This window comes from Colletotrichum karsti (genome assembly GCF_011947395.1).
Source record: "Colletotrichum karsti strain CkLH20 chromosome Unknown Scaffold45, whole genome shotgun sequence".
Lineage (NCBI taxonomy): Eukaryota > Fungi > Ascomycota > Sordariomycetes > Glomerellales > Glomerellaceae > Colletotrichum > Colletotrichum karsti.
Window position 1 is genome coordinate 99,495 of NW_024065945.1, and position 24,369 is coordinate 123,863.

At 54.6% G+C, this 24,369-nt stretch overlaps 8 protein-coding genes across 8 annotated transcripts; 3 read left to right on the forward strand and 5 right to left on the reverse strand.

Annotated features, from left to right (window-relative positions):
• Window positions 1–3,388: 3,388 nt before the first annotated feature.
• CkaCkLH20_11043 (ankyrin unc44) lies at window positions 3,389–5,611 on the forward strand (the record flags this gene model as incomplete). Its single annotated transcript, XM_038893757.1, has 1 exon — window positions 3,389–5,611. The coding sequence occupies one exon, from the start codon at window positions 3,389–3,391 to the stop codon at window positions 5,609–5,611; it is 2,223 nt and encodes a 740-aa protein (XP_038740857.1).
• Window positions 5,612–6,348: 737 nt separating this feature from the next.
• Window positions 6,349–7,316, reverse strand: CkaCkLH20_11044 (uncharacterized protein; the record flags this gene model as incomplete). The annotated part of the gene is made up of 2 exons (XM_038893758.1): window positions 6,349–6,918; window positions 6,987–7,316. 2 exons carry the CDS (start codon window positions 7,314–7,316, stop codon window positions 6,349–6,351), a joined length of 900 nt encoding a protein of 299 aa, XP_038740858.1.
• Window positions 7,317–10,497: 3,181 nt separating this feature from the next.
• CkaCkLH20_11045 (uncharacterized protein) lies at window positions 10,498–12,855 on the reverse strand (the record flags this gene model as incomplete). Its single annotated transcript, XM_038893759.1, has 1 exon — window positions 10,498–12,855. The coding sequence occupies one exon, from the start codon at window positions 12,853–12,855 to the stop codon at window positions 10,498–10,500; it is 2,358 nt and encodes a 785-aa protein (XP_038740859.1).
• Window positions 12,856–13,487: 632 nt separating this feature from the next.
• On the forward strand, window positions 13,488–15,239 carry CkaCkLH20_11046 (uncharacterized protein; the record flags this gene model as incomplete). The annotated part of the gene is made up of 1 exon (XM_038893760.1): window positions 13,488–15,239. One exon carries the CDS (start codon window positions 13,488–13,490, stop codon window positions 15,237–15,239), a length of 1,752 nt encoding a protein of 583 aa, XP_038740860.1.
• Window positions 15,240–15,499: 260 nt separating this feature from the next.
• CkaCkLH20_11047 (uncharacterized protein) lies at window positions 15,500–16,516 on the reverse strand (the record flags this gene model as incomplete). Its single annotated transcript, XM_038893761.1, has 2 exons — window positions 15,500–16,274; window positions 16,344–16,516. 2 exons carry the CDS (start codon window positions 16,514–16,516, stop codon window positions 15,500–15,502), a joined length of 948 nt encoding a protein of 315 aa, XP_038740861.1.
• Window positions 16,517–17,051: 535 nt separating this feature from the next.
• On the forward strand, window positions 17,052–17,939 carry CkaCkLH20_11048 (uncharacterized protein; the record flags this gene model as incomplete). Its single annotated transcript, XM_038893762.1, has 1 exon — window positions 17,052–17,939. One exon carries the CDS (start codon window positions 17,052–17,054, stop codon window positions 17,937–17,939), a length of 888 nt encoding a protein of 295 aa, XP_038740862.1.
• Window positions 17,940–18,181: 242 nt separating this feature from the next.
• Window positions 18,182–19,010, reverse strand: CkaCkLH20_11049 (dolichol-phosphate mannosyltransferase; the record flags this gene model as incomplete). The annotated part of the gene is made up of 2 exons (XM_038893763.1): window positions 18,182–18,800; window positions 18,913–19,010. The coding sequence occupies 2 exons, from the start codon at window positions 19,008–19,010 to the stop codon at window positions 18,182–18,184; spliced, it is 717 nt and encodes a 238-aa protein (XP_038740863.1).
• A 703-nt stretch (window positions 19,011–19,713) lies between these two features.
• CkaCkLH20_11050 (uncharacterized protein) lies at window positions 19,714–22,829 on the reverse strand (the record flags this gene model as incomplete). Its single annotated transcript, XM_038893764.1, has 3 exons — window positions 19,714–22,089; window positions 22,148–22,699; window positions 22,770–22,829. 3 exons carry the CDS (start codon window positions 22,827–22,829, stop codon window positions 19,714–19,716), a joined length of 2,988 nt encoding a protein of 995 aa, XP_038740864.1.
• Window positions 22,830–24,369: the final 1,540 nt, after the last annotated feature.

Genomic DNA, 24,369 nt, shown 5'->3' on the forward strand with positions numbered 1-24,369 from the left:
TCAAATAGAACTATGTTGCTGGGGCTTCACTAAGCTTTGCTGAACCATGGTTGATGGCGATTTTCGTTTCTAATCTATTGCAACCCCTACACTCCGTGCGTTGGCCCCGACTAGACAGTCAGATTTGACCAGAGTCCGTCCGGGTAGAGCTAGTATCAAAAGACTTCGTCCGGATCCGCTAGTGCACGATCTTAAAGTCGTTGGAAGATGTCGAGTTGCAGCCACGGCGGAAAAATAGTGCTTGAGTAATATGAATAATGATTTTCACAACCATAGCCACACAACACAGCCTCAACCAGAATGAATGGAGCGTTCTATATTTGATTCAGGAAGAGCTTGAAGAATCCAACACAAAGTAGACTGAGAGAAAGAAGAGACTCGAATACAAAATGCAATAACACTGCAGCCTAATCTTGAGAATCCGCCAGATGTCCTTATGTGAGACGCTATAAGTATGCCGCCCCTACACCGTGTCCAATCAAGTCTTTTCTCGAAGCTCAAGGGCAGCCGCTGCGGCACTATAGCGAGCATTAGCATCTCAGATTTCTGGTTGTTGATGTAACCTACGCAAGAGGGCTGGCAGTCGCCAGCAAATGAGCAACAACTCAGGCCAGAGGGCCTTTGGCGGGCGAAAATCTCGGGGGCATCGTTGACTGGGCTAGCCCAAGCCATCGAGGCCAGGAATGTAACAATAAAAATCTTGTATTGCATGTTGAAGGAGGTGAGATTTGTTGTCTTGAATTCACAGAAAGAAGGTAGGAAGAGTGTTGGGAGGTGATGCTGTGCTCTCATTCAGATGCTTTGGACGCAGGTGAGTTGTCTTATACTTCTTTGCGATTGCCAGACAAAGCCATTCTCAGCTCAAAATAGCCCAACCAACGAAAGTGAGGTCTCTTGGACTCATCCCATCGGTGTTCGATGGGCAATGACGCGGGTGCAATCAATGACCCGGTATCCCACAATGTCACCGCATGGGCTCACTGCAAGACTTTGGTTAATGTAATAAGATTGTCGCTACTTCCGCGTCTTCCGCTGGACGGTATCAGACTTTTCTCAGTTGCGCTGGACAGTAAGCGAAGGCCAACATTGTCCTCGTCGAATGATGGGATGAGCCTGGTCATTCCTTCTTGCTTGGTGCCGTCCGCATGGGATTTGAAAAGAATGCCGCGCTAACAATAGTGCCAGTTGTTTCGTCTACGCGCATCCCACTGGTTCGGATGAACCGGCTCTAGGTTTCTATCTGGTGAGAGCATTTGGGTATGTCCCCTCTTTCTGAGTAGCCATAGTAGTTCTGACTTGAGAATATTGTCCAGCCAAGTCAAACTTTAGTCTGCTCTACTATGACACCGGCAACTTGCAAATCAAACACAGCATGATCTCGGCCGATGCTGTCAGTCCTATGCGACTGTAAACAGCCGCGCGAAAAACATTCGGTAAAGAGTCCCCTGATACTCCGTTTTACAACAAGTTGGATTTGAGTTGAATACATTCTAACTTGGTGGCAAATCGAAGTAGAGAAGAAACACATTCAAAGTTAACGGTCCTTCAAACCATAGTATACTTCAACAGCAACGTCTTATCTCATGTTTGGCATTTTGCGTTTATCACGATGCTGTATTTGAGCCAAAAGCCTGTGGGCGACAAGTCTTGCCGTCTAAATAGCCACGCGTTTCTGAAACATCCTCAAGTCTCCCTCCGACTCACTTTCCCAAAATCAATGCTCTCACGGACAGCCAATTGGGCACTGCGGGTTCAGGTCAATTTCGCATAAGATCCGTATGGGCAGAGTGAGTATCACTTACGCAAGAAGCCTGGCAGCCGCCACCCGACGTACAGCAGCTTGCCCCGGAGCCGCCTCCACCACCTCGTTGCCGTGCAATGAGGTCAGGCGTCTCGTTGGTTGGACTAGCCCAAGCCAGAGACACGAGGAAACTAACGAGAATAATCTTGTATTGCATCTTTCTCGAAACTTGGATACGTAATGCGGGATGGAAAAGAGATAGGGCGCAAGAGTGTAGAATGTTGAAAATGGTGCTGGACTTTGAAGTTCAGTTGTCCCAGTTCATACTCCAACATCTCTTTATACTCGTCGACGGGGTCTTTCGGACCGCACAATCTCCAATGCCAAGTCTTCTATGAAAGGTTGGGCCTGCTTCATAGTTCATCCCATCGGTGAGATGATACCTGCCACAATACCGAGCCCAGTCTCGTGACACAGGCGCGGTATCCCACATCATAGCAGGTAAAGCTTAATATACCAAGGTTCGACGCACTTGTGCTCCCTATTTAAAGAAAAAGAACCAAGCCTGACAGATCAATAATCATACTCAATATCTTCCCAGACTTCAATCATCATTGTTTTGAGTCCAGCACTGAAGTGCTAAGGCTGCAGCCTTGGTTCTTTCGTATAGGTTCAAACTTCTCCCGTAAGTTTTATTGTTCCAGCCAGAGCTATTGAAAACAGAACCGATTAGGGGCCAAATAAGGCTAGTAGAAGATCAGGATCCAGCTGGGCCACGGTGGCATCGTACTCTGGTAGCCTATGAGACCGTACAGAGGCAACCGCACCGACGCATTAAACCGCGCCCTTTCAAGTCTTGGAGTGGAGGTTTCCTGACTTGACAACGATTATGCATCCGAATTGCAGCAGGTGTTGGCAAAGGCAGCAAAAGCGGTCGTTGATGGAGGTCCGGCGCAAATGGAGCCGGCTCGGAGGAGAGCCGGAGGAATCGATCCGCGGCCCGGGCGGGGCGACCGGACTGCGCTATCATTGGTCACCGCTGCCGATGCTTAAAATAAAACTGGGCCTCAAATGCCGAACCGAGATTGGCCCGCTATTGGTTCGGGGTGAAATTGGGGTCCAACCCCCTGCAGCGCTGAGATTTCCCCCGCAAGTAAGGAATTCACGCCGACCACTTCAAAAGTTTATGAGACTCGTGAAAAGGGGGAAAAAAGAAAGTATAATCGCGAAGAGAAATTGGGAGGGTGGAGAATTTCGTGTGATGGCCGGGGTTCAATGTGTCTTGACACGAGCGAAACGCGGTCTTCTCAGCGCGACGCGTCTCCACGCTCGCAAGAGTTGCTGTAGCAGCAGATTTTAATTAAAGTCGGATCCACCACCTCGCAATCAACCTCTCATAAGTTCACGCATCGCAGCAACCCCTTTTACAACCACTCGATCTCTCACACATAATTTTGGCCAGAAGAAACCGACCACTCATCATACCAAGAACCCAGTGTCGCTGAGCTCACCCAGCATAGTAAGTTCGCGGTCGGCCTCAACCTGAGTCTCATTCACTGACCGAAACCACAGTCACGGCATTCCGCAGGGTGCGCCGGAACCACAGGAACTCACGATGTCGATCTAAAACTCGCCCCCGAGATCTGGCTGGAAATCGGCCGTTATGTCGACTTCGAAGGGACTCACTACCCGCTTGGAGCGCTCGCGCGCGTCAATCGCCAACTTCACGAAATCTTTCGCGGAGAGCTCTACCGCGCGGCCGTCCGGGACGAGATGAGCGACATCACGTTCGATGCCGCCGCCGATGGCAATCTGGACACGCTCAAGGTCGCGGCGGAATTCGGCGCCGACTTCGACACCATTTACGATGCGGAGACCACCCAAGAAATCAGCGACGTGTGGTACGACAGCGAGGCATTGAATCGTTTGGCTGGGTACGACAGCGACGACAGCGACGATGACAATGACATCGGACCGCCCAAATGGGCAGCTTTTGCCACGCCTCTTTGCATGGCTGCCTTCAACGGGCATTACGACGTCGTCAAGTGGCTTCTTGCGAGGGGAGTGAACATCAACACTCCCGGCAGATTTGTTTGCGATTGTACATCCGTGGAATTCGATATGGCGGGGAATCAAGAGAACGCGGAACATCCGTTGTGCATATACCCTGCGTGGACTCCTCTGCATTTCGCCAATTGCGGCGGCCAGACGTCCGTCGCCCGACTTCTTCTCTCAGCCGGCGCCGATGAAAACCTGGTCAGAACTACAGACTCCCCAGATTACCCCGCCGTCATCCTGAGCAAGTTTGACGGCGACACACTGACCGGGGCCGTGGGCATCGCGATGAACGATCCGCACGGCGAGATTGCTGCCGACGTCAATCATCTGCCCGTGAGACTGATCCACGACGCTGCAGCTTCTGGGGATGAATCGCTAGTGAAAGAACTCGTCACGAATCGCGGGCAGGATGTCGACACCCCTGACGGAAGCGGCGCAACACCGTTGTACTACGCGATTATGTCGGCCGAACACGCCACTGTCAAGCAGCTGCTTTCTCTCGGTGCTGACCCGACCCGACCTCTCAGTGGACGGGGTACGCCGCCATTCACTATTAGCGCCGCCCTACTCGGAGAGGACACGGTCGTCAATGTGCCGGCAGAAGCCTACTTCAACGCTCTTGACTATGCCGTCAACAACGACTTCATCTCCAACAACATCAAGGACAAAATCGCCGTCAACTTCGATGCAGGGGAGGAGGATGAGGATGAGGAGCACGAGGAGCACGAGGAACACGGAGAGCACCAGTGCTGCCCATGCCATCACGAACACCACGACGATGATGATGACGACGATGACTCTGACAGCTCCGATGACGATGACGACCGCGATGACGACGATGGAGACCGCCATGACGACGATGACGAAGAGGAAAATTATCCTTGTGCCAAGGTGATCCTGGATCATGGAGGCGCAAGCTGGGTTGACACAGATCCTTTCGCAGCCACCGAAGGTATCGCGTACCCGCACTCCAGCTTGAAGCTGCTTCAGTATTGGACATCAACATACGTCGACAAGGATGACAAGGAAAATATGGGAATGAACGTCTGCAGATTGCTACCCAGCTTTGTCCGATCCACCGCGGAACACGCCGGTCCGAAGAGGCGTGACCTGACCGAGTCCGAGATGCAGATCTCGTTCCTTCTCGCCCTCATCAACCCCCACTTCTCGGCGAAAGACATGGACCGTTTCCTGATCAGCACCTGCTCGATCTTTAGCCTCTACCTCCCGGTAGACGAGACCGAGTTCCCGCGGTTCCTTCGCACGTTCGGCCGCAGGGACCTCAGGCTGGACGACAAGGAGATCAGGGAGCTGACGAGCCTCTCGAAGCAGCCGCGCTTCCACAACTTCGCCCTGTGCTTCCTCATGTGGTTCGCGCCGCTCTGGCCCCACACGGAGGAGCTGCTGAACAAGGTCAACTGGCTCCTCCAACAGAACGGCGGCATGCCGGTCTCCGTCACCCGTCTCAACCTCGTCGACGCTACGCCTCTTCACACGTACCTCCGCAGGGTAGAGGCGACCTACCACAACGAACATCAAAACCGTCTCTTGCCTCAGTATTTCATTCGCACAATGCAGGTGGCTGAACGTACTGGGCCAAACGGACCCAAGGACATGGAGCACATTTGCCACATTGTGAATGCTCTTGGGAGGAACGGTGGATGGTTGCCTCTCAAGAACGGCAAGGGCAAAGACATCCCAAAGGTGGTGGAGCTGTTCGCAGATCTCCCGCATCTGGTGAAGCACGGGCTTGGCAAGCGAACCAAGCAATCGATGCCTCGCGGGCTCATTTCTAAGCTTCCGGGCTTGTAACATTTTAGTTGGAATACCGTTTCAGAGTGTATGGAGTTTTGTTTTTGGCCATGTAAAAGTAGATAATTAGAGCGAGTCGATATTTTCTTTTAGGGGGTTTCTCATTGTATTACATCCTGCCTAGCTCCCCATCAAATAAACATAGAATCCGAGAGATCACTTCGAAAAGCAAGAAGGCTTGCCCGTAACACATGTCCAGTGAATTGAAGACTATGCCAAGGCCACTACTATCATTCCCACGGCCTCTTTTCTGCCAGACGACAAACTGTTCTTGTCCCGAATGCTCGGCTACTTCAATTGATCCTGTGGTCCAATTGAGTCACCCGTCGTTTGCTTGATTTGTTGCGCAGCCTAGAGTCCTCTCCCAGGTACCCATTGAACAACGCCGCAGCAAATGCAGTTATGAATTATGACTCTGACCTATGCTAATAAGCAGTACATGCAGAGAACAACGGTGATTGTGGAAGGTCACAGATGGCAGATAAGACTGAGAGCCAGATTAGTCACATTCGGAAAAGGGGGAATCTGGGAAGTCAAAGGAACGTCATTGAATTAATCGGCGTGCGTACTATGTACATCGTGGGCGTGAATCATTCAGCCAAACCCCCTGTCTTCATCTCCATCACCTTTCCCAACACTTCCAATCAACAGAAATGAATTCTCTTGGGACCTGGGGACTGAGAAGTTACTCGGTTTCACGACCCGACCCAAGAGTAGAGACCCTGATACGCCTCCGTCTAAGCCTTCAGAGACTGAGGTCCGTCACCAAGAGAAGAGTCAATGGGACGAGGTGAAGCAGGCCCCAAAGCCTTCTCCATATCATCGTCCTGCCCGGGGTTTGCAGTCTGGTACTCAAGCCACTTGAAGAGGGCATAGACCAAGAAAGACAAGAACGCACCGGCGAAGGGACCCAGCCAGTAGATCCAGTGGTAGTTGACGAAACCGATAATGACCGCAGGCCCGAAGGAGCGAGCGGGGTTGATGGAAGTACCGGTCCAGTTGGTGGCCGTGATGTGGGCGATGAAGACGGAGATACCGACCCCGATCGGGGCCAGGAAGGTGGCGCGGTGCTTCTCGACGGCGAGGAAGTACACCGTCAGCACCAGCTGGGCGGTGAGCAGCATCTCGATGAAGAACCCCTGCGGGATGGTGGCGCCGTTCCCGAGCGTGTTGGCCACCTTGAGCGGTCCAGGGAGGACCCCGTAGACCACGCCGGCGGCGGCGATGCTGGCAAGCAGCTGGGCTGGGACAATGCAGAGGCCTCGGAGGGGTTTGACGGCGCCGACGAGCACGAGGCCCAATGTGACCTTTTCGACGGGTGTTAGTACACGCGGATGTAACGGACGGATGAGGGCTTTTGGGGGGCGGTACATACCGCAGGGTTGAACATGCCGCCGCTGACGCGGTAGAAGATCCACACGTTGATGGCGATGGCGGTGCCGAAGGAGCAGGCGATGTAGAGCAGGCTATCCGGGCCCATGGGGGCGTCGGGGTCGGCGGCGGCGTTGGTGACGATGGCGGTCTGCGCTCCGATGAAGGAGAGGAGGAGGAACATGAATGTTCCGCAGAACTCGCCGAGGACGATGACGAGGAGGTTCCGTGAGGGGAGGGACATGGGGTAGGCCCTCTTCTCGAGGGGAGCCTGGGCGGCGTGCACCGCGTCGACGGCCTGCCGGACGGGCGTGTGGGTGGCGTGGGGTGTCATCTTTGTGCGGTGGGAGGGAGGGGGTTTGATGGGTTGTCTTGAGACAGGTGATCGTGGGAGATGTGACAATGGGATTGTAATGTTGGCTTGACTGAGATGAGATAGATGGATGTCGTCGAGGTGAGTTCGAAGCTTGATTTAAGTACTTGTAAGGTCAGATAAGTCTACTCCGAGACTGCTCGTCAAGTTGCCGCAGGGAGCATGTCGCGATACGCTGGTTTGCCCTTGACATCTGGACGAGGCGACTGTTTCCGCCTCCCAATACCAGGGAAGGGCACTTCCCGATGGCCGGACTGTTCGATGTCAGGCCTCAATCGATCGAGATGTTGTGATATCTTCTACCACGATAATCCCTTCGACCATGAACGTATCTCACGGTTGGGCTCCTTCACCTTTCAGACTCTCCAGAATTGGGCTTCAATATGCATGTCTCGCAACCTCAGTGTTGATCTTCTCTCAAAATGCTCAATGACATGTCTGGCCATGAACTCACGATGATGGTTCTACACCGTGTAGCCCTCCGTGTACACTGCGCTGCCCGTCTGAAAGGGGATAAGTAATCAGGCGGGCAAGCATATCCAATGCTGAATCCGTATGCTTGTGTCTCGGTATCTCCACGTCGATGCTGATCTTGCGATCCTACTAGATGCCCAACTTCAGACGGACGATGAGCTCCGATCGTGAGGCTCGATCTTGGCGCCTGTCCTCGACCGGACCGGGCTGGACTCGACGCTGACAATCTGGACTCAAGGAGGTCGTGGGAATCGTCACAGATCACTGCAGCTGCCGGTAATGGGTAGCTCTGCATGTCTTGTCATCGTATGTTTTGCAGCAGTCTCTGAGCTTCCCATCCCTCTGACTGGCAGATAGTTCCGATGGTATGCTTGTAGTCTGCATGTGTTGCTACTGCACAAGGCGTTGATCTCATTGGCCGGGTTCACATGCGGCAGACGGATCACCACCTGGGATGGCGTTGAGTGAGGGAAAGACAGACTTGTTTCGAATATTCGTATGTATGATTGGCCAATTCAAGGATAAGCCTTTTGGCAAACATGCACTTTTTCCAAGTTTGCCGCGCCCGCAACTGCTGCGGGCATGCGGTTCGGATTCTTGCCCAACGGCTACTAGGTCGGTATCACCGGTCAGACCTACGTACGAAACGTTTCTCAGATGGTCTTGTCCGCCGTGAGTTATCACCGAGAGTAGTCCGCATGGCTGGCGTTTGTCGCACTCGTCAACGTGGTTGACGTCGAGCAACTCGAGACTCGTCTCCAGATGCCCAATTTAACGGCCACTTGACTATGCTTTTGCACAAGAAGATCAATCCTTCGTGTCACTTGCTCCACGAGCTGAAGTAGTGCCGATATGAAAAAGTGGACAAAATTGCCCGAGAAAGAAAGAGCTTCGAGCGTCACGAGCCCAAGAAGCGATGGTGTTGTCGTCACGAATCCACACAGACGAACAGGCAGCAAACATTCGCGAATGTAACGACATTTCGCAAAGGACGTCGAAATTGGCGCACTGGTCTGGGTGGCTGGAGCATGTTAATCACCGATCGGCAGTCGTTTCGAGTATGGCAGACCGGAACGGCAGGGCGGCCAATGACATTGCCAACGGTGGATGGGAGTTCGAGACAACGCCCCAAACTAGGCCAGTCCAGATCGATTGACATGCGGCCCGGGCCTAAGCGCTAAAGCAGGCATAATCCTACTTTTAATATACCAGCAGCGTGTTAAGCCCGAGAATCGCGTGTCGATCGAAAGGCGGGGTAGAGGTTGGAGGTGAATTGATAGCAATCCATGGCGTGGCAATGAACCGAACTGACGCGCACATGTGTCCATCAGATGGCGTCAAGTTGATGGCAGGGAGGTTTGAGGGGAGGTCACCTCTCTGATTTAATTGGAGATTCTCGACCCCGAATGCCTGGATGCCAATTTATAATGAGGAGTCGGTGGGTGTGACAGTACCCCGGCCACGCCGACTTTCTTTTTCCCGCGGCGCGGGCTTGAGGATGGAGGGAAACGGGTTGCCTGATGCAGGGAGGATGTTATCCACGGCCCCCAAACAACGTCCGACGGATGTCCTTTGCGATTGGACAGCCTCCTTTGTGGGTGGTTCTATGTTACGTCCGTCGTTGGTTTCGGTCTCCGACTCTCGGTTGCGAAGCCGGGGACTGGCACACACAGCCGTGTCTTTCGATGGAATAAAGCAAGCAATGAATCTGCAAAAGAATCCGCATAATTTCATATAACATGGATAAGAGATGTCACTCGGGCCAAATCCCGGTGCGTCAGGCAACTCAACTTCTTTTCAGACAGAAACCAGGAGTTTGGAGTTCCAACATAAGTAAATCCATGCCCGATGAATGTGGCGACGATCGTTCGCCTCCTGCGATCATTCTGCTCAACATCACTTTGAGCTCAGCTTCAGGCCCAAAGAGAAGAAAACTTGGTCGAAAGTTCATGCCCAACGCCAATCTTGACCGAAGCAAATCCTCATTCTTTTTAAACAAATCGTCAGCCTCGTAGCAGCGAATTGATCCGGATCTATACAGCCTTTTGTGTCTTTCGCCCAGCAATTCAAGATTGAAGAAGCCTTCACGGTAAGATTTGACGGATCAGCAAGAATTAAGACATAAACGATGCAACCGAAGTTAGTATTAGTGGCCTGCTTTACGGGTGGAAAGGCCTCTAACTATCTGTGACCTCTTGCGGGCTCCAAGAATGCCCAACCGAAACGCGTTACTTGCCCGAGTGCCCTCTTTGTTTTCACCCCGAACCCCCCAGTTTCCTATGGGGACCTCGTCTCGATTAGTATTGCGACTTTGGGCTGGAGTCGCACACGATACGTTCATGACCTTCGCCCATTCGGTGTTGATTCGTCTACTTGACACGACGATATCACCATACAACCTCGCCATGTCGCCTATGAGCCCATCAAGCCTCAAATTCTTTCCTTCATGTCCCCTCATAACGCCCACAGTTTCTGGAAATAACACCCGCATTTTCCGCAGACCCCATGTCCATGGTTCCCGTCAGTATATCGCTGGCCCTACATCTAAGCCGCATAATGAATACCGGCATGGCAGGCATAACAGTGCCGCAGGGTGAACAACTCTTGCCATCGTGTTCCACTCTTGATTCTTGCGACTGCTTCCCAGACTTTTCGTCGCAGTTTCCCATCAGTTTGCCTCCCCTTGATCGATCAACTCCGAGACCTCCGGGGGAACTCCAATGCGATCAATCAGGATCTTCGCCCAGTTCGCGTTCTTGCGCTTCAGCACCGTGAAGAACTCGACAAAATCCTTCGCCGTCTCCTTCATCTCCCCAAAAGGTTCCAGATTCCAACCTCCATGCTCCCCCAAAAGTGCCAAAATCTCTGCAACGTCATTCAAACTTTCCACAGAATGAATGATTCTTCCAAATGGTGATGGGCCACACTCGTGCTTGAGACGGGAGACAAACTCCCGCATCGCAAAGAAGCGGTCGTGGCCATCAAGGTTACTGATAGTCTCCGCTCCGTTGCGCAAGAGCCATCTTACTTTTGCCGTTGTGTTGCACTCCTTATCTTTCGTTTTCCGACCCCGACAAATCCTTGCATCAAATAGGATCCATTTCAAGGCAAGAGCACCGAATTGACTGGCTTCCTCATGACAACCGATGAGTGTGCTCCAATGCATAGGCTTCTTCACGCCCAGTTGTGGAAATGAATCCAGAATCATGTCGAGGACGTCTGGGCCAATTGTCGGGTCGCGGACCGCAGCAAAGAAGAATCTCCTCATCTCTTTCCTGAGGTTCTTGAAGTCGGCGTCCGGGCGGTACTCGGCGACGGCTCCTCGGAGGAACTTAGGAATCCAGCCATTGAGGGGGCGTGTAGCAAGACGCGAGTTCATGCCGTCTTCTTCGATGTAAGCCATATCAGTCAGCACAACCATCGACTTCAATCTTTGTATTTGTCCCTGGAATCTTCTGCGCATCCAGAAGGAGGCCCCGTGGTCTGCGAGTGACTGGAGCACAGCATCGAGATATTTGCCCGACCGGCAAAGAGAAAGAGTCCAGGATGCTGCACTTCCGTACTGCTTGGAATCCTCGTGCTCTTCATATATCTTGACGCTGATGCTCGTATCGGTATCGACTCCCAGAGATAAACAGTATTTGACCATACTGATACTGGAGGCCTGGATAGCGTAATGCAGAATGTTGGCACCGCAGCCATCCTGAGTGTTGACATCAACGCCGAGATCCACAAAATGCCGAAGAAGTTCTTGCTGACACGAAGAGGCGGCGCTGTGTATCGCCATCATTCTCCATTTCTTGCGTCGTGGGTGGTTTCTGTCGCTTCTGGCTCCGAGGTATTCGTCCGTGAATAATTCATCGTCCCAACTCGTGTAGCGAACGTGCATCGAAGCACCGCACTTGACCAGGTAACAGGCGATGGATTCATGACCGCGACAGATGGCATAGTGGAGAGGCGTCCAGATACCAATTTGTATGATATCAAAATCGATGGTGCCCAGTTCCTCATCGGCCTCCCGCACTGCCAGTTCGGCTAACGAATGACATGAGCAAAAAAGCTGGCCCTTGGAGTTCAAGTCGACGCCGTGTGAAACCAGCCACTTGACTATGGAGTCGTGACCCGCAGATGCAGCTGCATGGAGGGGGGTAGCCCAGCCGTGACCCTTCTTGGCCGCCATTTTCTTGCAGTCCTCTTTCTTCTCGTGGTCACCGTTCTGATAATTCTCTTCGCTCCCATCGTCGTCGTCGTCATCCTCTCTATATTCCTCGATGCCGTGGTCTTCCTCGTCCCATTCGTCGTTGTCCTCTTCTTCGTATTGATTTGCGTCGTCATCCTCTCTGTATTCCTCGATGTATTGCTCGTCCCATTCCTCGCTGTCCTCTTCTTCGTATTGATCTTCGTTATCCTCGTCTTCTTCGTCCTGGACTTCTTCGTCATCGTCTTCTTCGTCCTCATCTTCTCGGCCGCTGCCGCCGTCGGCACTGCCGTCGTGCTCTGCGTATTCTTCATCGACGCCCTCGCCATTATCCTCTTCGTTGTTCTTGTCCTTTTCATCACCATCATCGTCATGGCTGTCGTCGCTGTCGTCGTTGTCCTCGCTGTCCTCGCTCGTGTCCTCATAGTACTCCTCAAGGCCGCCCACGTCGGTGTTGTCCTCGTCACTATCATCACCCTCATCATAGCCATTGTGCATTGGAACGTATCTCCAGTATTCATCGTCGTCATAGTCCTTGTACCTCGCCCAAGACGGGAGGCGGACCCAGTTGGGGCGATTCAGATCGGCCCCGAAGGCAGCAGCGGTTTTGAGTGTATGGATGTTTCCGTTCAAGGCTGCAAGCACAGTGATGTCGGGCAGGCCTTTGTCAATTGCTTTCGTGTAGAGTGTTCTGTTGGCTATGCCGTTCAGGCGCTTGTTGACTTTGGCAAGGGCGCAGAGCGAAGACCGACGCAGAAGTCCTGCAATTGCGCAGAGGATCTCGGTTGGTGCTGACTCTAGCGTTGGGGTTGGCGTTGGCGTTGCCATCTTCGCGGTGTTTGAGTGTAGCACACCAATGGCGGGACCGCGGTGGAATGCGAAGAATTCGTTGATCAGGAAGGGAAGAGAGTAGTGGTGATGAAAAGCGAAGATAGATGTGGTTGCGAAAAGCGAACCCGGAAGTGGTGACGAAAGGCGAAGAAGGCAGTGGTGCCGACTGACGATGATAGATGAAAGACAAAAGGAAAATTTAGACAACAAACGGAACGACAATGGGAGACTTTCGGTCTCAAGACACTTCACCTTTCACCACCTTGATTTTGGACAAGGCAAGAGCGATCAACCAAAGAGCTCCTTCCTGCCTTACAATCCAATCCACCTTTACCTTGAGCGGCAATTTTCTTTCAGCCTCTCCTTCCGTATTTTCTCCAACCACCACCTCATCTTCAATAATTGCGTCTACTACGGGCAACAGTCTACCAGATATTTCTCCCGACAGCACTTGCGTGAGGTGACTTTCCAATCAACACCACCCGACACCTATCACCAATTTCTTCCTTCCCTTATTACCCCCATTTCCTTCCACGACGACTTCCTTACCTCTACCTCGCTCTGTCACTCTTTTTTGAGGACATTATTCATGGTGTACGATCACAGTTGCCTTCCATCGCAGCGCCAAAATGTCGCTATCGAACCTTCCGACCGAACTCTTGCAGATTATCGTCAACTTTTGCGGCCCCGACTTGAGCGGTCTGGCAAGAACCAATAAGCGACTTCACAACATCACAAATCCGATCCTATGGCGCCTGGGCATCGATGATGCTGAATCCTTCACCGAGATGACTGCTCGCGCAGCAGCGGCCGGCAACCTACAAATGCTCAAAAGAGCGGCATTTTTTGGGGCAGATCTCCATGTCATCCATCCCGTTCCCATGCTAGATGAGATGCGTTACGAGACTTCTCTTTGCCAATTCTCGGAAGAAGAATACAAATACGTGAACTGGGCAGCTCCGCTTCACCTCGCCGTCTATCACGGGTTTTACGAAATGGTCGACTGGCTGATATCACATGGAGTGGATATTGAAACACCCGGTCACCTACTTTGCCGCTGCAAGGGAATCGAGGATTATGAGAAAGAACCCTTTATTGAAAATCATCCTTGCTGGACTTCCCTACACTTCGCCATCTGTCGGAATCAAGACGCCATAGCCAGACTACTGCTTCGCGAAGGCGCATCAACGGACACCATGATCGACATCCGCGACATCGATTTTGACCGGATTGTTAACCAGTCACTGCAACAACGAGTCGACCAGCTTGTTGAGTTTGACTGGCATTGTACATGCAACTGCGGGTCAGGAAGCGTCACAGCTTTGCATACTGCGTCGGAATTGGGACAAAGATCACTCGTCGAACACATGGTTCGGGATCGGCAGGTCGACATCAACAAACCCGATAGCGACGGTTGCACGGCAATTTTCTACGCCATGCTGTCTTCCGATCAAGGCATGATTGCTCATCTCGCCAATCTGGGAGCAGACCTGAATTATGGCGGCCGCAATCGGTGGGCAAATTTGACTGAGACGCCTCTGGGATGGGCTATGATGAAAGGACTTTATAAGTCTGCTGGCCATCTTCTGGAACTGGGGGCCAGTACATGGTATGGCGAGCCCGGCAGGCGCAAGTCGTCATTGATCAGTGGACGGTTCGTCGATCACTACGGACTCAGTTGGGGCTCGTATTCTGGAGAAGACAACTTTCCGAGCCATTGGGGCCATCTTGAATCTCCCCAACTCTTCCACAACGGCCCACAGGAGAAGGCGAACGCAATTGTGAAGGTTCTTCGACATGCGATCATGAGCTATGAGTCAGACGAAGACGAACACAAATCTCTCAGAACGCAGATCCAAAGCGCGATTGCGGATTTTATCCTGGACAGAATCACCAAAACCAAACACCTCAAAGAGCTTTTCAACTGCCAGTATCCCTTCAACAACGACGAATTGGTAGCCCTGGGATTTGAAGCATTGAATAGACTTGTCATGTCCATATGCTGGTCACCTCAACCCGAGAAGATTTGGTTTCTTCTACATCTTGGGGTGAATCCAAGGAATGGCAATGTGTCCTGCCTTCACGAGTTATTGGTGTCCCTTCAGAAGGTTCTGAAGAGATTTGGAAACTACAGACCCTACTACAGAGAGATTCACGTTACTCGCATGGTTGATCTGGTCACTTATCTGACAGAGCATGAACAATGGGACTCAGTATCAAAAGCGGACATGGCGGCGCTTTGCAGCATCTGCGTCAAGGTATTGGAGACAGACTGGGGCCGATTTAAGTTTCTTAAACAACAGTTGAGGGACTCGTTGGATGAGAATCTGCCACAAGAGCTCCAGCTCACAATTGTACGGGGGATTAGTTGGCAAAGGTAACTTAGACGGAGAGCAATGGCGACGAGGGGAACAGTGGTCTTGGGGCGGTTAGCTGTGGTCATCGAGGTAGCCAAATTCCTCAACATGGACTAAAGCAGTGAGGAGGAAGTCTGAGCTTGGGATTAGCAACATCGACAACGGGAATCAAACAATCCCGAGGACAGCCCCAGAATGAGAACATAGGCAGTGTCAATAAAATCCAGAATGCAAACACAGATGAACGCTCTTGAATTCAGGGGTATCAAATGCACCAGTCCCGCTCACTTCGCCCTAACCTTACGAATAACAACCCTCTTCCCATCAAGCTCCCACCCGACGCCGCGCTCCCTCACCAACACATCCCAGCTCTCCCCGGCGCACCTCTCCAGCCACTCCTGATCGACGCCCAGATACGTCCTCCCGAAACACTTCAACACGTGCGTGCGCATCTCCGTCTCCGCGAACTCCATCAGCTTGGCCCGGTGCCCGTCCACGTTCCTCTGCACCCTCCGGAACGCGACGAAGTTGTCGTGCGCCAGCGCGCCCAGCACCGCGTCCACCTTGGCGTCCCGCAGCCCGTGCCGGTGCCGTATCGCGTACGCCTCCGCCAGGTCCCCGCGCCGGCACGCCGCGTCGAGGACCAGGTACCCCAGCACCTCCTGCAGCTCCACGCTCGTCAGGTTCCGCGCCGGGTGGATCGCCCGCAGCACGTGCAGGATCGCCGGGTGGTACGACTCCGGGTGCTTCACGAGGACGGAGAGCCGGATGTTAAACAGGTACGCCTGGATCGCGAAGTCGTCGGTGCGCTTGGAGGCCACGATGCCCTCCCGGAGTTTGCGCAGCGCCATCATCACGTCGGAGAGCGCTTTCGTGTTCGCGGGGTCGTCGGGGGGCAGGCGCGGGGAGGAGGCGGCCGAGAGGCCTGGTCCGTCTTTGATGTCGAGGGATGCGAAGCGGCGGAGGAGTTCGTCGCGTTCGCCCGCGTCGGAGCAGAATGTCATGTACCGCTCGACGATCTTTGTGTAGTACCGTTCCTGGGTCTTGAAGTCGAGCAATCTAAGCCGCGCAACAACTGATTAGTCAATTGCCTCGGTAGCAAGGGCGAAGAGAATGCGAAAGACGTACCTCGTGTCACCCTTGGACGGCAACCCGATGCTCTCGAGCGGATCCAGATCAACCGGCTTCAACCTCCCCCACGGCCCGGAATGCGAGCGATTCCCTCTGCCACCACCGCCGCCGCCGCCGACGCCAGGTCCTCTGCTGAAGCCTCGGGCCCCTCGTCCGCCGCGGTTCGACATGGTTGCGGGTACGGGATGTTCGAACTGATCAAGGGTTGGCGGGGGTGTGTGATGGCGGGGGGGACGGATGACATGTCGTCAAAACAGAGACGGGAGGTCCATCCCACCTTTTGCTATCTTATCTAATCGCCGACGGGTGCCAAGAGCGGGCGCCCCAGAGCTCCTGGCCGTGGAAACACAGTCAGGGTACTCTTTCCATCTTACAATGTCTTGAATTCAATAGAGGAAACTCAATGGACCGACACTTCACGCCATCAACGGCTGAACGCTTCTTCCTCAGACAAACATGCCATGTCCGCGATCTGGTTGCCCAATGCCGACACACCACAGCTACCCCACCACCGCAACCTCGTCCGGGGGCGGGAACGCGAAGCCGCGGGGAACCTCGGCAGCCAGGGGTGTGTTGAAGCTCCAACTCGAAGCTCACCTCCAATTCTCGACATCATATAAGTAAATCTCACGCCCGGAGGTCACCTCTTCACCCACTTGAAACGCAAACACCACTTAACCCAGCGCCACGAAAGAAGCCGCGAACATGACAGACCGCATCTCCCAAATCGCCTCCCACCTGAACTACCCAAAGGGCATGCTCGCCGGCCAGCTCGCCATCATAACCGGCTCGGGCCAGGGCATCGGCGCCGAGACGGCCCGCCTCTTCGCCAACGAGGGCGCCAAAGTAATCATCTCCGACATCGACGCCGCCAAAGCCCAATCCGTCGCCGACGCCATCAACTCTGCCACAGGAGGCCCCAACCGCGCCCTCGCCGTCCCCGGAGACATGCTGTCGGCGGACTACATCACCACCCTCGTCTCCAAGGCCGCCTCCTTCGGCGGCGGCAAGATCCACCACATCGTCAACAACGCCGGCTACACCTGGGACGGCGTCATCCACAAAATGTCCGACAAGCAGTGGGACACCATCCTCGCCCTGCACTCCACCGCGCCCTTCCGCCTCGTCCGCGCCGCCGCCCCCTACTTCCGCGTCAAGGACGGCGAGAACAGGTCCATCGTCAACATCAGCTCCACCTCGGGCGTCCACGGCAACGCCGGCCAGGCCAACTACGCCCTCGCCAAGGCCGGCGTCACCGGCCTCACAAAGACCATCGCCAAGGAGTGGGGCCCGGCCTTCGGCGTCCGCGCCAACACCGTCGCCTTCGGCCACATCAAGACGCGGCTGACGGACGCCAAGGAGAAGGGCGCTTTTGTGGTTGGTCCCGGCGGGGAGAAGATCGCGCTCGGGATCCCGCAGGCGCAGAAGGGCGCCGCCGCCGCCGCCGCAGAAGAGCAGGCGCACGCGGATATCCCGCTCCGCAGGCCCGGGACGCCCACCGAGGCCGCGTCGGCCGTGTTGGCCGTCGCCAGCCCGCTGTTCAGCTACGTGACGGGGCAGACGATCATGGTGACGGGCGGCCGAAACATGTAATATACGTAATGTGACAAAACGAATGACTGGAACAGGATGTAAATTTTTCTCTTCTTTCTGCGCTCTCTCTCCATCAGACTCGCAAATGATTAGGTATCGGTACTCTGCGTGATTTCCCGTTCCCCCAACGCCCGTATGCCGGCAGCCACGCGTCCATCCGCGCAACGCGCAAAAGCAAACAACACACCAAAAGCCAAACCTTCCAATATCATAACACACGCACACACATTCCCCTACTGCCTCTAAACCTTGAGCCAGAGAGACAGCACGCCCTTGGCGTACTCCACAATCTCATCACCACCGAGCTTGCTATCACCATAAATCCGATCGACAAACGTAATCGGCACCTCGGCGACCGAACACCCCATCGCCTTCGCCCGCACCATCATCTCCATCTGGAACGTGTACCCCTTGCTCTCGGTGCTGCTGATGACCTTCTCCAGCACGCTCTTCTTGTACAGCCGGAAACTGCCCGTCAGGTCGCTGACCCCCGGACGCAGCACCGTGTCGGCGAAGAGGTTGGCCCCGCGGGAGACGAACTTGCGCTTGAGGTCCCACCCGTAGACGCCGCCGTCGCCGGCGTAGCGCGTGCCCGTGACGATGTCGAAGTTGCCCTCGCGCTGGCGGGCGACCATGCGCGGGATGAACTTGGGGTGGTGGCTGAAGTCGGCGTCCATGATGATGACGAAGTTGCCCGTGGCGAACTGCAGGCCGTGGACGTAGGCGGTGCCGAGGCCCAGCTTGCCCGCGCGCGGCTTGAGGATCACGTGCGGGCTGTAGGCCTTGACGAGCTGGTTCGCGACATCTTGCGTGCCGTCCGGGGAGCCGTCGTCGACGATGATGAGTTCCCAATCGAGGTTGCTGTTCGAGACGGGGGCGGTGGTTAGCGAGATGTTGGTCATTTTGGGGTTGTGATCTGGCCGATTGATGGCGTTGCGGCTGTCGGAGGAGGAGAGACGAGGGGCGGGCTTACTTCTCGGTGAAGGTGCGGTTCAGCAACCAAGTGACGATGGGGAGGTTGTGGCGCTCATTGTAGGTCGGGAGGATGACCGAGTACTTGTTGGCCGCCATTGTGTCTTTTGCGACGTCGATCGGGGAGGACTCGAGGGGGTTATCGAAGGTGGACGTCGAAAGGTATCGGGATCGAGGACGGTGGGTTGGGGAAAAAAGGAGCGTGGTGAAGTTGGCTACGCGCGTTGTTGAAGCTGCTTTTGCGGCGATGCTGTCCTTTGGCTGGTGGAATGCCGGTTTGGCTGAGGTACCTTGAGTGGTCCGGGATGACTAAGCGCAGTCTAGCCCCTGAATTCCAGGGGTGGGCCGCAGGGATGGGAACATGTCACTCAGGTCATTGAACCGGCGCGGAAAAAGTCCAGCAGTCGAATAAGTCACGATCTTTGGAACCAATATTCCAAAAGAGACTGGTTAGATACTGATTAACGGATACTCATTAGAAGTGTATTTTGTAGCCATCAGCACTATTGCCAAGGCATCTGGGAAGCCTCAGCCCCATACAGTATCAGTCTATGTCTCATATCTTTGGTCATTATGGTTTGATGAAAAAAGAAAACCGGTCGGGAAAGCCCGCCGGCGTCTCTAAACCCATTCACACTTCTCATCGGGCCTCTCTTCTCTCGAGGCGACCTTCTCTTCACAGTTTCAACGCCGAATGCAATGCCGTCACATCGAGACCAGATACCGGACCGTGAGTCGATCTTTCGCTCTATTATCGCTCAAAACACACAAAGAAAACCCTCATTATCCTGATCGCGCGGTCTTACCACCCGTCGTTGCGCCGCCTCGATCCACGAAAGTAGTCGTATTGAGTTGGGTCTGGTTCAGGTTGGTCAGCGTCGGCCTGGGGGAGTCCGCTATACCCTCGAGGACCGCCGCCGAGAGCACCTACCGTGGGACCCGGTGTGGGCGGAGCCATCGGCATCCCCGCCGCGTTGCGCACGAGCGCGGAATCGCTGCCGTTGTCCATGTTGTACAAGGGACTGCGTGATCTGTCGCCCATGATCGGTTGTTGGGCAAATGCTGCCTGCGGTGTGGGAAGTCCTCCCGTAGGGGACGAGCGCCCAGTGTTGGGAGACATGTAGCCCGATGGGGGAGTGAATGCTGAGAATCCACCGTTGTTGACTTGAGCACCGGTCATGCCACCTTGCAAAGGTCGACCAGTTGGCGTTCCCGGGCGAGAGCCGTTGTCGGATCCGTATTCGGTCATCGAGCCGGGTGTTCCAGGGCGGATGATGTCGTTGTTACGGCCGAAGAGATCGCCTTGGCCATGCTCCTCCGCGAACTCGGCTCTGTTCTTGTAGTACTCGAAGTCCATGTGGGACTCGGAGACGAACTCAAAACCAGGCACACCGGACGGTGCTGACTTTCCAAGCCTGCCCTTGCTCATGGGATCCAGAACGTACGCATCAGAGTATCCGGAGACACTCATGAGATCGGCACCACCAGCCTCTCTTCCGTCCGTCAGACGACCCTTGTAGACAGCGGGCAAGATGGATTGCGCCTTCTGATGGACCATGGGCGTAATGAGCGGCTTGTACAGGGCAGGGTGGCCAAAACGGGACGCCAATCTCTCGCTTCGGAGGCGAGTCTCCTTCTGCATGCCGGCCTCGGGGTGCTTGCGGACATTCGTCGTCGAGTAGTAGTGGATCTTGGCGTCAAACATGCGGGCACATACGATCTTGAAGATGATCAGGATGAACGGCAGCGGGATCATGCCGATCGCCACGCTGTGGTTGGCCCAGTCTGATCTGGCCCAGGCGCCGAGGAAGAAGGTGCAGTGCGACAAGAATACGGCAAAAAGGAAGCGGTTGAAGAGGACGCGCCAGTACATGCCTCCAGATTCGGTCTTGGTGACGAAGATGTAGAGGAGCAGGTACTTCTTCAGCCAGTAGTCGATGGCGTAGTACAAGGTGACGGCCGGCAGAACCAGAGGCTGGATGCCGGAGAAGGTAAGCGCAATCGTTGCGTAGTAGAGGAAGTAGTTGTAGTAAGAAGCGAACTCGAACGCCGGGGGAGCTGTGAGCTCAATCAACTCTCTGGGGGTCGGGCTCGCGAACTTGCGGACGAAAAAGCTGTAGATGAGTTTCCAGAGCTGGGCGAGGTCGATGGCGGCACCCAAGTTGCGTTGGAGAAGGAAGGTAATCCACCAAGGGCCGACCTTGCAAAGAGCCGCAAAGAGAGCAGCCGCGATATCCTGGTCAACAATGGCCTTCCAGGCGTCCTCTTTCTCTCCCGTCTCTTGGACGATAGCCGACACCACCGACCAGATGGTGCTGAAAAGAGAGAAGACGATAAGGTTGTTGAAGACGAAGAAGGCATAGAGCTTGGCCAAGACGTGTCTCTCGCGACCGGTCTTGGTCTGGTCTCCGGCCTTCATCGACAATTGACGGAAGATCATCGGGAGAACCAGAAACACCAGCGATGTGATCGCGGGGGACGCAATACCCTGGACGAGAGCCCACCACTTAGGGCTTTCGATGAGCGACTGTTGAAAAGCTGGCCACACGTTTCCGAGATTGTTCAGGTCGACGAGGAACAGAGCGATCATGGCGTTGGGAACAACCCAGACGAAGGTTAACAGGGCGATCCACAAATTGTTGACCAAGCGTCTCCAACGCCTACTTGCAGCGCTAAGAACAAGGTTGTCCCAGATGATGTCGTTCGGTCTCGGGGCCAAGGTGATTTTGGTGCCATGGGGATGCTTCTTGCGGGTAGCGTAGGCGATGTTGTGGGCCTCTGCGATGTCCGAGTAACTGGCGAAGCCGTAAGGCATGGTGCTGCGCTTGTCGACGCTGGCCCTGACCTCCTTGATCTCCGTCTCGAGCTCCTTGATGCGCTGCGTCAGGTATTCAATGGCGTCGACCTTTTGTCCCTTGGGGTACGTGGCAAACGAGGGGTCCTTCTTCGAGGGCTTGCACATCGGGCGCCCGGCGGGAAGCTGGTCCGGCTTCTTGAGGTACTTAGCCAAGACCGACTCCAGCTTCCGCACGGTATGGTCGTGCTGCTCAATCAGATCGGGAAGGTCCTTGACGTTGCGGGCAATGGCGGTTCGGGCGAAAGAGGAGCTCGGCACAATCTCGTCGACGATTCTTGCAATGCCTTCGTCGGAGCATCGGTCCTTGGGAATATCATACATCTGGAACGTCCGTTAGCTGAAGTACAGCGGTAAATCTCCAAATACTCGTGCTGCTCACCATCAGCGTGCGCGCGTGCAGGCTGTTCTGGTACTCCTCGGACTCGAAATAACGACGGCGCAGCAACATGACCTTGCGGTAGTTCCACCACAGAAAGCCCATGACGGTGAACGTAATCAAGTAGGCCACAGCGACCTGGGCCCAGTACGCCTTCTCGCCCCAAACTGCGATAGGGGTGATGACCTCGACCCACTTGGCATCCTTGAGAGAACTCTTGTCCGCGTTGTTCAGGTAGACGGGAATCAGGATGGCGAGGGCGAAAACGGAGATGGTGGAGAAGATGAAGATGCACATGCGGACGAATCGCAGGAAGATGGTGGCGTCCATGCCCACGTGGTGGACGAGCTCGGCTTCGCCCGTGTTCCATAACGGCGGAATCCACGACCATACCTTCTTGCCGATGGGCGGAGGGGCGTGCTTCTCGTCGGCATGCTTGGTCTTTGGGGCGTAGACGGACTGGTTATACGGTCTGAGGAAGGAGAATGTGATGGCGATGCCGAATGTGACGCCGAGCGAAGTACCTAGAGCGGACCAGATGGCGTCGTTTTGCAACTGTACGAGCGAACTGTCAGTGCCTGCGTCTGGCAACCCATCTCGCCCATCGTCTTCCAGAGCGGCTTACCGTTGCTCTAAATGGACTGGCGAGCAGGTCCAGGATCTTCTTTCCCGCGTCGTCACTCATGGTGGCTGTCGAACCCCTTGGGGCGGGGGGGTTGAGGGACGTTCTCTAGGTGTTCGCGGTCGGAGTAGAGGTGTCCGCGGCTCTCGTTACAGATGTTATCTTGGCACGAGGTAGGTAGGTTTGCTCGAGGAGTTGGCTTTGGAAGCGGGAGAGTCGATCGTGGTCGTGATACGAGATCGTAGGCCGTATTATCTAGTCCTCGCGATTAAGGCTCTCCGTTTCGCTTCCGGCCTTTTCGTACAACAATGCCAGGCGCACAAAGGTCGACGGTAGGCGTATCAAAGAAAAGAGGGTGGCAGACGACAAGCGAATGACGCGAACTGCCGCGGCGAGAGACACTCAGGTCAGAGGAACTGCTGGATCGTCGGGGAGGGGAGTCCTGAATTAGTGGAGCAGTATCCGAAGCGGTCTCCAATATCGAAGGGGTTTGAACGAGAGGAACGACTGTGGGAAGTCGGCGGTCGGGATCACGGAGGAGGGGAAGAGGGGAGAGGAGGAGGAGAGAGGAGAGAAAGAAGGAAATCGGAGAAATTGATTTGAAGCGAATGTGAGTTAATTGTAAGGTAGTACACTAGGGGATGTAGGGGTTTGGAATAGTCGGGGGAGCGAGTATTCGTAGCGGCCGAAGAAGGGAAGCGCGAATGGGAAGTTTGTTGAGCCCGGATCACAGGATTGCGTATGTCACTCCTGGGCATCCCGGTCTCAGGGTGCCGCCTACAGCCGGGTCATCATTCGCCTACCGCAGTAGACGGGAGCTGCTGGTGGTCTGGCGTCTGGCTAGCAGCGAGCTACGACTCTACGAGTACCGGCCGCGGGCGAAAGAAAACCACAACATCAAAAAAATAGAACAAAAAATGAATAAAACCCAGTTTAGGGGATTGGCTGGCTTCAGGTCCCTGCAATTCTGCGCTAATGGGAAGTCTCAAGGCGCAGACCCACCTTACCCGGCCCACCACCACCAAGACGTCGCGGAGATACGTACCGCCTACCTGCTGGTCATGTCATTCACTGCTTTTCTCGTGGTGGCTGCCGCCGCTGCTCAGTTGAACGGTCTGCTCACCTCAGTATGTCGAGAGAAATTAGTGCCAAAGGATCGCTAAAAACTCGGGTTCAAAGCTATTCGTATCTCTAGAACACACCATCTTCGATTTTCTCTCCTCATCCACTTCCTCCATATGATGCATGTCTCAAAAATAAGCAGCTGCAGGAACGTGGAATGTGCTGCTTTCCAAACGTTCTGTCCCGGTACCTCCAACACCTGCGAAGATACGTACCCGATACTCCAAAACGGAGCCCTCCCATTGACGGAAGCCCAGAGAACCCTGCTCTCATTGGCCCAAGCGACCTGCCATCCCAAGCGAAGAGTTGCTCCACCGGTACTTGGCCGACCCGCAAGCTTGGGGAAAAAAAAGATGGAAGGAACCACACACAGAAAAGGAGCATGGGCCCTGCACGAATGGGAAAATCGGCAGGGCCGCCGCCGCCATCGTCCAGGTGCAGGCTGCAGCAGTGGCTGTGGCTATTTTTGCAACCATTTTTT